A 12408-nucleotide genomic window follows, 5' to 3' on the forward strand; every position below is an offset into this window, starting at 1 on the left:
CCTCTAAAGTCTTTGGTCCCTCACATATGACTAAATCCACATCTACATGGACAAACACAAATCCCCTTTTCAATTTAGGAATCCTAAATATAGGATTATATATTATATCCTATAATATAAGGCTATATTATAGCCATATATTATGAACTGTTGCATTCCAACGAAGGTACTTGCACCTTGGTAATGACTACAAAGTACTTAAAACACCTGGGAACCATTTTTAAGAGAGGTGCAAAAAAGTCACTTTAAGAAGCTGGTTAGATTTCAGGTGTTTACAACACTGATCACAAGCCTGATGTTTTTACACAGCAAGAAAAATAGAAACCTACACCACAGGACGCAAGATACACAAGCCCAGTGGCCAGGGACCTTTGTCACCTAGTCAGAAGCATAGTGACAATCCTACTTACAAGGCTGTAGATGAGAACTACTCCACAACATAAAATCGGACCAACCACAACAAAAATACCATTCATTTAGAAAAATAACATTAGCCCCTTTAGCTGTTTTGTTTGTTTTTAAAACAAAAACATACATGTTTAAGACACTGAAATACCCACCCTAAACCACATATCCTTTACGTGGAAGGTTGCCCTAGATAATTTGCAGAGTACCAGACAGTACTTGGGATAGCACGTAGACTGCCTCCTAAGAAACAGGAGGTTTTAGTAAGGGTAGTATCTTTTCCTGAACTTGAAGTAATCAGAAAACCTATTTGAGCTGTAATATCAGCTCTGCCTTGGCAGAGAGAAGAGTTCATTTTCTCCTTCCCAACAAGGGAATCTTAAAGAGCAGAAAATTCTTCAGATTATATGAACTCTGAAAACACTCAATTTTAAATGCTGCCTGTACTCTGAATTTAGGATTCAGGCAATCTTAACTTGCAAGTTCTTAAGAAAACCATGACAGCTTTTAGGGAACAACTTGTTGCTTGCTACAACTATTTCATAACCTAATCCTTGTACTGTTTATCAAACTTTCTAAAAAAATTTTTGTTTTACATAGTAGAAAGTATCAGTCGCTAGCACTTATTTTAAGCATCATTCTGTAATAGGAAGTGTTTGCATTGTTAAACATGCAAGACTTCAGTTACATTTGAGATTCTCAAGCGAGCTTAAATGTGGCGCTAGAAATGCAATGAACGGCCATTTGCAACAAGACAAAACAATTAACGTAAGAGCTTTTTGGTAATAATCTTCTGTTAACATAGCACTCAATTTAAATAATACTCAGCATCTGTTTTCTTGTGGCTGCAGAAAGATCCATAAATCCTTATGCAAGAAAGCCTATGCTGTCTCATAAAACCAGCTTGCTGCGACTTGCTTCTTTCCAGTTTGTCTGCACTGCCAATTCACGGTAATACTAAGTGCAGAAAGTGAAGCCAGTGCTTAATATTCAACATGCCAGCCAGCAAACCTGCTTAACTTCATGCCTGTTTTTATTGCTCACAAATTAATTGTACAAGACTTCTATACTGTTAAGTACAGAAGAAAAGTCTGTCGAGAGGTTCAACCTGCAGAAATACTGCCCAGTGTAAGCACATGCAAGAAACAGCTACAGGAAAACAAAACACCATCTTGTGGGAGACTGTCTTTTAGAAAGCTTCTCTTCCTCACCTATTTTGCAATGGTATGAAAGTGCCAAAGCAAGTAACTTTTTACTAACACGTCAGTATTCATATTCATTTCCCACACACTGCATTAACAAGAAGCAAGGTATTTCCATGACACACTTCAGAGAAATTACGCACGCTACCTCAAAAAGCCCTGTCCTTAGAAAGGAAGAAGTCAAGCTCCTCCACATAGATTTGTTTTTCATTACGCTTAGTTGACTCTAGAAAAGACAAACAGGCCACCATTCTCAACCCCTGTTCATTAAAGAGAAAGAAGGTAGGTTATTGATTTAACTAGCACTAGCATCAAGCTCACAAGGGTACTACCAAGTTTCAGAGACAGAACTCCATAATTCATGGATTAAGCACCACTTTTTGTGGAGAGTAGTAGTCTAAAAGGTACATAAAGAGCCTTTTCCTAACAGGCCCTTTCACCAGTCATCCTAAAGACAATCTAAGCATCATACTGCTAAGCAGCGACTGACCTGACAGATCCAGCTCCTCTGTCGAGGCAAGGTTGGCAAGACTCCAAGTATCACTGCGTGCCGCCAAGACAAATTTGTGAGCACTGATGTGCTTGTCCCCAACTTTTATCTTCAGATCACTGGTAAGAGAAAAAAGTATACACGTGTACAGCGCGGGCTTCCCCTGTGCTTCGATATGTATGGATTCTGTATCTCCATAGTGTCTATGCCCTGGTATCCACACTTAGGTTTGAGTTTTTTTGAGACATCAAAATACATTTAATTGTTTAAATAGAACATATTGCCAAATGACACAGATCTTAATTTTTCTAGGGAGAAATGCAATGAGGCATTAGTATTTAAAGTGTTTGGGGTTTTGGTTTTTTTTAACCATTTCAAAATAAAATGCAAGGGAGCTATTGTAGCAGATAAGAAAATCCAACAATCTTGAGGTTAAATATTTATGTTGCAGTGTCCATACTAATACTGTCAGCTAAGCACCAATGGTTTCAGGCAAGACCAGTAAGAGAACAAACGATGTCTGACGGTAGTCTGAGTACAAGGCAGACTCCAAGAATCCCCAGTTCCCAGGAGACCAGCTGTCAAGAACACTTTGATTTCATTCTGACCCCTTTAAGACCAGGTTATCCTTTGTAGTTAGAAAGTACCTGCCCTGTTATTTTAAAATCCCATAGCTTCTAAATGTTCTGACTGTGTAGGTGTCTTTTCCAGACCATTTTCTAAATCAAAGCACTGCTATAAACTGAAGCGCAAATTACAGAGATGTTATTTAACAAAACTTGCATTAGGACTTACTTCCTTTCTGCTTTTATAACTAGACCACTATTCTGCGCCTTTAAAACTCAAAAACTGAACAGAATTGAAGCGATCCAGCTCTTCTGACATATGCTACATAACAAATCTTTTACCTAGCATGCTATAGTAAGTTCTGCCAGGCACAGAGCATTTTCTCAGGAAGGCTCATGAAGAGATGTCAGAGGAAGGAAATTTTAATCAAAACTATATATTTCCCCCCTTAAATGACTGAACTCCTTTACTATACTAGCATTGCTTTCCAAAACAGCAAAAATATTGATAAGCATCATTGTAGTCTCAGAACTAAATCAGTTAAGGGATCTAGAGCCTTAATGCGCCTGTAGAAAAGAAACCATTAAACCTAATTTTGTGTTGAGATTCAAAGACACAGTATCACTTATACCATTAAGTGACATATATCACCATCTAAGACCTGTTACATCATATAACCAGACAGGCCAATTTAATCAGGTTTCTTTACACACAACAGGAGAACAGAACTGGTTTCAAGGACATATCCTTTCAAGAAAGGAGGACTTTCCAGTTGGTAGAAGATACATTGTGTAATTAATCCATCAACTAAGTACAGATCAGTTTAAAATTACTTCTGGTCAAAGGGAGCTTTGCTGTTGACAGTGAATTTTCTTTAAACGTGTCTTAAATGTCAGTCTCAGAGATGAGCTTCTGCTTAGAGCTCTTGATTCAAGAGTTGGATTCAGCATGCTACCTGATTGTAGCATGCTCTTCCAACTGCAACTGAGGACCCTATCCATACCAGGCAGTAGAGAAAGACTAGTACCTATTGCAGTCAAAGACAAAGGTTCCTGTAATGCCCCTTTCCCCAAAAGCGAATTTCTTACCTGTACTGCTCCTGCTGATAGAGTTCAGCTACAATGGTAAGAAGTCGACTGATGAAAGTGTCACTGGCATTGTCTTGGTTAGCCTGGGCAGCCAGAAGGTTGCATCTCCTTTCTGTATCAGCTAGTTTCTTCTGCAGCTTTACATACTCCTGACGGAGAAGCATCAGGTGCTTTTCCAGCTTGGCCACCTCCTCTGCAGAGGCACACAGTGTTACTACAAGATTGAAACATGCACACCTTTGCTTTGCATCTGAAGTTAACTTGACCCTACAGGCATACCACACGTCTAGTTCAATCACAGAACACTCCAGTAAGAGCCTCTCCTCTCCCACCCTACTTGAGAATCTCAATCCCAATATTAAACTTTTTATTTTATATCATTGCTAGCCATAAACACACGGAAAAATCATCAGAACACAGTGACAGAAGTCACTTACAAAGAAAGTCCCTGAATCCCGTCCAGCCAGGAATGCTGTAAGTTTTCTAAAATCGTGGGAGGCCATGACTGTGGGAGTTATGGTGGGGTACAGGACTAACTCTTTAGTTCTTACCCATTCATTCAGTTTAGTGAAGATGCTGTTTGATTTTACAGCTGAGGCATCAACCACAAGTGAGCATTAGAACAGCTGCTGATGTACCGTATCTACCTCAGAGCACTTAACCGACCTGTTCAGAACTCTGCACACTGTCATCTAAGAAACTCCTTAAGAAATGTCCAGAGTGGAAAACAGATTCTCCCCAGAATCTACGTTTTAAAGGCCAGTCAAAAAATATATAAAATTCTAGTTAGTACTGGCACACAGACACGTTCCTCCATCGGAGGCACTGCAGCGACACAGCATCATTACACAGGGTCAGGTCCATGGTGGCTATTGGAATTCAGGAGCAGCACAGCAACAGCACCTGGGAATCTGATCCCTGATCAAGTATTTCCATCCCATTGCAGAACCTGCTTTTCCACCACACTTAAATGGTCACTCCACAACATGTCATGATAAATTAGTACAGTGAACTCAACCCAGGCCACCTATACGAAAAGCCTCTACTTCACTGCTGGAAGGAAACATCTGTACACGTGCTTAAAAACAGTCCAACTTAACGAATACTTGTTCACGGATTAGTTGCACAAACTGCATGTAGCTATCATTGTGCTTAATTGATTATTTCCCTGCATCATCAAGATGATTTTCCAAATAAGGTACAAATCCAAAACCAGTCCTAAAATGAGAGGGGGCAGGGAGGAGAAATTTGGAAGCTAACCAATGATTTTAAGTGGGAAAGTTCCTACAAGATTACTCCTTATCAGCCAGGAATTCGATGTTCAACAATTTTTCTCAAATATTTACTGAATGGAAGCCACTACTACAAACAATGAGAAACTGAGCTCTCTTGACCAGTGTTTTCTTTGTGCTTCTGTAGAAGAGTTCAACAGCAGAGCTGACCTTGGCCTTGCTCCAACACAGGTCCCCAGGGCGAGCATCTTTCTCTAGCTCGGCTGCAGAGAGAATGCCTCATTTAGTCTGTCCTCTACTGACTGCTGCAGCAAATGCTCCCTCATAAGTCTTTTAACTTAAGAACTACTGTAATGGATAAGCAGACAGTAATTTACCCTATTTTACTCTTCAGTTAATACTACTTAAGTAGGTTTGGCAGTGTACTCCCTTCAACAGTCTTTTATTTAGCTTCATCCTTTAAAAGTTAATAGATATCTCTTTTGGGATACTTCCCTTATTCTAATGAAACATACTATGATTTCAGAATTGTGCTACCAAAACCACACCAACCATCAAAGAGGGTTTGAAATTCTGCTCTATTCTTTCTATTTAAGGATAATGCAGTTTCAGTGTTCCCAGAACTAGAAGGACATGTTTTTTTAGCAACTGCTTCTTCCTGACTGATTCATAAGGAACATGTCAAGGGTGGCACAAAGCAAGTCCTACTGTTATAGTAAGGAGAGCAAAAGTCTGATAGAAGCCAAGAGCAATCACTGAAAGACACTCAAGAACCACACCAAAAAGCAGTGTATGAACACCGCCACTGTCCATACAGTGAGTTTTTTAGGTGCCACTCAAATGCTAGGAACAAGACATTGCCTGCTGAACCTCACAGCATATATCATCTTGAAGAACTATTGCATCTTCCAGCCAAGCAACGAGACTGTGGAGGTGTGAATAAAGAATCAGTACCAGAAGGTAACACCCTGACTCCAAACTACTCTGAAGTCAATAGGACACAATGCAGAACTGCCTTAAACCCTCAAACAGTGAGAGCTTAAGCTTTATGCATAACCGACAATCCAGCTTGCTATTGCTGCTTCCAGGGCAATCCAAGACAGTCACTGCTGGCAGTGGAAGTACCTCAAAGAGCTGAGGCCTTGAAAAAAATCTTGTTTTCAGATTGACAGCGTGCACCTCCTGCAACCTCAGCGAGAGGGACTGGTAAATGCTTGCTGTAAAAATTATAAGAGCTGTTGCCCTGGTTTGAGGTCAAACAGAACCAATAAATAAGAGCAGCTCTTATTCTACATGACAACGTGCACGCCCTGTAGCTATGTAAGAAATACTACTGCACACTTGCAGTTGGTATTGGATCTTACAGCACATTTCAAGTGCACATTCAAGACATTCCTCAATGTCCAGTTAATCAACATTCACTGCAAAAGAGAAAGCCTCAAGTTTTCCCTTTAAAAGAGTTAATAAGAGAGTTACTTAAAGTAAGAGTTGCTTTAAAAGTGGAACTTGCTCAATCTCAGGTAGAAGCACCACCTCCATTTAAACAAGCAGCACCACAGCCCCAAGTTTAATATTTCCAGTCCTCAATTTTGGAAGGGTGAAAAAGAGCCACTTTTTAAAAATCAATGTAAAATGACCGTTTTATCTCCAAGCTGGCAATCATTTTGACAGAGCACATATTATTGCCAGTCTACATTATACATGACCATTCACGTGACTGTCTCCCAAGTATAACGTACAATTGCTGCATGCACACACACATCTAATGAAGATCCTTGCATGAAGACACTGAAAGGACAGCCTTACTGGAAGATACCAGTAAGTCTCCGGCTAAACACCAATCCACAGGCATCAGTGAAGAGGATGCCTGGGTTCAGCAGAGAAGCACACACAAAGTAACTCCCTTTCTGAGCCCATAGTCCAGGTGTGGAGTTAACAGATGGCTGGACAAGAAAATAAAAGCAGTGTTTGTTAACATCTTTCTGGCAACTAAACTAGCATCTCATGAACTGGCAGAAGTTTATGCTCCATATCAAAGACTTTAAAACAGACTTCAGAAAAGGCTACAGACATTTTCTTAAAGGAGAAGGCACTCAAGAGCAAGTAGACAGCTGAATTCAATGAGATAAGTAGGGAGGCAACAGGCAGTGGGGTGACAGATAGCGTGTACCACAAACTAGAGGGAGGGTCTAGTGGAACTCATTACACTGCCCATCCCACCCACCAAAAGCAGTGACAGAAACAATATGGATAAGCATTTGTTTAGTTATGAAGTGGATCCAAGTGAAGTATTTCAGAAAAACATATTACTTCCTCATCCCCTTCAAGTCAGGTCCTTCCCCTACTGTTCCACACTGACTCCCATCTCCCCAAGGCTGTAGAAGTTACTGCTTTCCTGTTCTTCCTCATTTTTGCACACTTATGATCTTTACCCCGACAACCATCCCAAAGTACTACAGCATACTTCCCGCTGCTCTAGACTCAATCGTTAATCCAACAATTTTTACCTGTGCCTGCATGTAACCTAGTATCCTCTAGTACTGGTGGAACAGAACTCTTTCAGGAGTTACAAGAGGAAGCTCAGCTCTTGTCTTTATAAACTGTTCAATCAATCAGTAGCTCGTAATTGCAATAAATCTAATTCAGGACTTCTGCACACAGAAGCAACATTTCCATAAGAAAAAGCACTCAGCTTCTGAGCAGATAACCTTCCTTAATAAGCCTTCACTTTTCATCTGACTCTCCAATACCATCAGTTCTTAAGTACAAAAGTGTTGCTGCAGATAGGTACTTTGTTTTAACGGACAAAATGAGCCCCTCTGCCCAGATATTACAGGAATTGAGTAGGGAAAGCTGCAACTCCAGCTTATTGCTCCTGTTCATGCAGGATCATTCATTGGTCACGTGCTTTCAGTAGCCAAAAGATCAGAGAATTACTTGAGTTAGGGAAGAATCTTTGGGAAGTACAGATGTCTGAAACGGGACTTGCATCAATTGCAGGTTCATTCTGCAGAGCAGGACCCTGAACCACAGCCTCAGCAGGGAAAGTTTCACCACCTGAAGACATCTAATGTCCACCATAACTGGGCCACCAAGGCTTAAAACAAGCCTAAGAAGCTGGTCAGATAAACACGAAACAGTGGTATTTCAGCACACAAAGTCAGGAGTTGCTCTAAAGATTTATTTCACCAGCTTAACTGCAGCATCCCCTTGGCCGATGCATGCCAGGAGATCAGCATCTGCTACGTCCCTGTTAGTTAATATTCCACAAGTGATTTTAAAATTCTACCACTGTCTGAGAGTTGCACTTCAAGAGCTGAAGGCTGTGCTTTTAAGACTGGAAGTTAGAGCCTTAATTTCCTTTGTAACTTGGGGCATTTCAGCTCAGTTTGCCGACTCAGTTTCCTCCAGTGAGGAAAAGAGGAAGCTTCTGTCTTGCAGAAAGAAGCAGGACTGTAAAGATCCAAGTATTTTTTTCAAATCTCATTACCTCAGTTAAATTAATTTGGAAGTGGTGTAATTGATAGCCTCCAAGCTATCAATTACAAAATACCCAAGCAAAAGCCGTCGAGGAGTTCTGCAGATCTCATCAAAGCCCAAATTCGACAAGAGGACTCCCAGCAGCAAGTGACCTGCGGCGCAGCCCCTCTGCCTGACCCCAAGCAAAGCCGCCGCCCCCCGCGCCCGGGGCGGCCCCGGCCGGGCGCTGCTCCCCCGGGACAGCCGCCACCCCTCTCCCGCCGCCGCTCCGCCCGGCCGGCCCGGTGCGGGCACGGGGCGGCGGGACGTCCCGCCGGGCTCCGCACCACCCGCAGCCACAGCTACGCCAAAAACCTCCCTCCTGAGGGGCCAAGGCGGCCGTGCCAGGCCCGCTCCACCCCCGGCGGCGGCAGCCCGCGGCCAGGGCAGGGCAGAGACCCCCCCCGCCATTTCACGTTCACCTCGGGGGCGGCCTGCCCCACCCGTCGCGGGCAGGGCCGACCCCGGTCCCACAGAAGGGAGCAGCAGGAGCCTCACACGGGGGCTGCCCCCGGCCCCCTGCCAGCGGAGAAGCCACCCCGCTCGGCGGCGCTCCCCGAGCGGCCGCGGCCCCGCCCGGCCCCTCGCTCGGGCTCCCCCCCTTACCTTCCGCCATGTTGGGTCCGGCGCCGCGGCTCTCGCGAGAGCCGCCGCCCGCCCCGCCGCCCGAGCCTGGGCGCTCTCGCGAGATCAGCGCGGCACGTCCCCCCCCCGGCCGCGCCTGCCCTCGGCGAGAGCCCCAGACACGCTGGGCCGGGCCGGGCCGCTCCGCCCCATTTTATACCGGCGGCACCTCCCCGCCACAGCCGGGGAACGGCCCCCGGGCCCGCCCCGCCGGTGCTGCCCGTCCCCTCCGGAGGCTCAGCGGCTCTGCGCCTGAGGCGTCTGGCCCCCGGGCGGCAGGACGCAACCGGCGGCTGGGGTGAATCGCCCTGAGGTGTCCGTGCCCCCTCAGCTGGGGCGTCCTGACCGGGTGGTGCCTTGTGTGGGCTGTCGAGCAGCACCATGGCCGCCTTGGCAGGAGGGCGACAGGAAGAGCTAGAGGGCCGGGAGATGCCGGAGAAGAAAGGCCGGCAGCAGGGGAAACCACGGGGCCGTCGTGCACTGGCTTCAGCACACCCCACAAGCAATGTGTGCCTTCTCCTGCCCACCCGGCTCCAGGGCAGCGAATGGGAGTGGCAACACGGGGTTTCAATCTGATGGGGTCTCTAAGCACGCAGCCATTACTCCTGTCGTCGCTACTTCAGCTCCCGCACGACTTGCTTTTGTTTCAGAGTCAACAGTCCCGGCAACTGGATCGGCACCCAGTGGGCAAAGCGGGTGGTTGAGAGTCGAGACAGGCAGCGGCCAAGGAACAGTAACGAGATCGTGTTCTGAAGTCATGTGTGCAACAGAGCTGAGCCTCGACTGTCCTCATTGCTAGTGATCTGTCCTGCCTAGATACAACAGAAACACCAAAATATTCTATGCTGATTCAACAGCATTTTTTTTGTTTGCTTTGAAGTGCACATTTCAAATAAATGCTTGAACACATTACGTACAGCATTGTTTTACAGAATTTTCTCCAGACTTCACCTTCATGTCAGTGATCTTTGAAAAGTAACTCTGCCTCAGGCCTGTTTTCTGTGCCCGTTGGTTAAAATGGCAAAACCAGAAGCAGGCCTAGACCTAGGAGAGCCACAGGCTGTGGTTTCTAGGCAGATCACGAAACATGGCCCGTCTCATTTTTCACAGCTTAATGACAAGTGTGTCCGTCTTTGCTACATAGCTAACTTCCGCCACCGCGTTATGGGTGCTACTGATCATCTTGAGTAACTGCAAGGTAACAGTGATTACTGCCTGATCAGATTTAGTCTTTGTTGAATTTCTGAGCAACAACAGAGATCAGATTTCAAACTACTGCAATGTTTTGCATGTGGGCAATCACCAATCTCATCTTTTGTAGAGGATTTGCCTGTGCAGGAAGGCATCTTATTACAGCCTCTCTTTAAAACCCGAGCACCTTCTGGTGTGGTTTGAAATCACTCGTACGTGCTTCTGAAGACACACCGAATTTCTGAGTCTTGTGGTGCTCCTCTGTTTGCACTGTGATGGCACCGTACCAAGAGCAGGGCACCAGATGGTACAGGCGCAATAAAAAGTCCACCCCCCATCGGCCTACCAAACCCCCAAAATACACTTGTAATCACTTCATCATTAATGTTCTCCATTTATTGATGGTCTAGTTTCAGTAAGCATTTTCTAGGCATCACAACAGGAAAGAATTTTGGAATTTTAGCTGAACAGCCCTTCCGATTTTTTACAGAGATCTTCTCTGATGCATAAGGGGCAGGCAGCACGGAGAAATATAAAAAAGGAATGAGGACGGCCATGCTACTTTAATATTTATTAAAATTCTACACTTTTCTTTTGCCTTTCCTCCCCGTGATGCAGTGTTATCTGTAAAGCAGGCTACGATGTGTTGAACAACAGCACAAATACTCAGCCATAATTACAAGCCTCCAGAGAACTAGAAAAAGTGTAATTAACTGACAACCTACATAAGCCAAACTAGATACAGATCCTGGTACAAGTGAAACTGAGTAAGAATGCTGGTTTACTCGATTGTTCAACAAGTATTGTAGTACTACTTGTATGTACTGCATCTCTTCAACAGTGTTCCTGTCGCGAGACCAAGCAGAAAGTTCTGGTTGTATCAGAACCCTCCTAGCCAGATCCCTTTCACGTGGGGGGCAAGAATAAACAAAAAGCCAACTGGGATCACAGAACAGTTAAATAGGCCATTTCTGCACCTGCCAGAGGCTTTCTACAACCTGGACGTTTGGCACCAAACCCTCAGCTGCCTCCTTCGTTAAGTCATCAGGCATTAGCCATACCTGCAGCTTGTATGTCTTAGCAGTACAGCAGCACTCCTTCCTTTGGAGTATCTGGGTCACGTGGAGTCACAAACCATCTGGGTAAGCCAAACAGAAGTGGGTTTATATTTGAATAATTTACAGAAAGAAGAACCAACACTGCTGTGTAATTAACAGCTCTTCTATACCACTGATGCAAGACTAACAGTTCCTGGCCTACCCCTTAAAGAGCAAACAAGCAAGTCTTCAGGGAACAAATGAGAAAAATAAACCTGTAAGCTTAAAAAAAAAATAAAGCTGAAGTTTACAGATGAGTCAGTTGTGAATTGTTTGTGTTACTTAAGAAGACAAAATGGAGAACACTGTTTAACTTGCTGAAAACAGTGAGTACCAATTATCTTGAATTGCTGCCAGCTCTTTAGACACTGTGGAAAGGGAAAAGGAAGGGCAGCCCATGGGGGAAGGAGTCCACTGCTAGGTTTAAGAAGAGTAGCTTCTTCCCAATGTTTTGTTTATGGAAAGAATGGCGCCAGGTCACCGAGATTCTGCACAGTCCCAGCTCTTAGATAAGTGAAAAAGGGTAGCCAGCTGGTGTGCAAGAAACCTCCTTTCAAGCAATTTTAGACAAGCACTCAAACAGGAACTAAAATCAGCTATTGTGTCCGGGCGCTAAGAGCTCTGAAGTACTGCACACATCTGCCTGCCTACATGAGCAGGCTGTCTAATTAAAATCATATTTAACTACTGACTTCTCAAAATAATTAGTTAATATGCAAGTGTGGAAGTTAAACACATCTGTTTATCTAAAACACCTGTGGGAGAAAGCAATACATTTACTTGTAAGCCAGCTTCTACTTAAGAAACAGCACTTTTTTGTCCCATATGGCTGTATTGCCACTAGTAACTGTCATCTCCCTCCACCCCACACCTCAAGAAACCTAATACGTGCCTTTTAGTATCTGCATGTTGCACAGCATCACAAAACTAAGTGCAGCCAGCTAGCAAATTAGTACTGAAGGCTTCTTACAAGACAACTCTAACACCGGAACT

At 44.3% G+C, this 12408-nt stretch overlaps 1 protein-coding gene across 3 annotated transcripts in view; it reads right to left on the minus strand.

Moving 5' to 3' along the window:
• Window positions 1–9261, minus strand: part of ANKFY1 (ankyrin repeat and FYVE domain containing 1) — a 35331-nt gene extending 26070 nt beyond the window's left edge. Inside the window, exons 1-3 of one of the 3 annotated variants that reach the window (XM_054208230.1) lie at window positions 9110–9261; window positions 3753–3945; window positions 2098–2216 (exon numbers count right to left, since the gene is read on the minus strand). In XM_054208230.1, the coding sequence (XP_054064205.1) occupies window positions 2098–2216; window positions 3753–3945; window positions 9110–9119 (322 nt within the window). In that variant the 5' untranslated portion in view covers window positions 9120–9261. Of the gene's footprint in view, window positions 1–1755; window positions 1954–2097; window positions 2217–3752; window positions 3967–9109 lie in introns of those variants that run through there. The other 2 variants (XM_054208229.1, XM_054208231.1) reach the window with 2 other exon arrangements.
• Window positions 9262–12408: the final 3147 nt, after the last annotated feature.

Source organism: Rissa tridactyla, chromosome 7, assembly GCF_028500815.1.
Source record: "Rissa tridactyla isolate bRisTri1 chromosome 7, bRisTri1.patW.cur.20221130, whole genome shotgun sequence".
In the NCBI taxonomy this organism is placed as follows: Eukaryota; Metazoa; Chordata; class Aves; order Charadriiformes; family Laridae; genus Rissa; species Rissa tridactyla.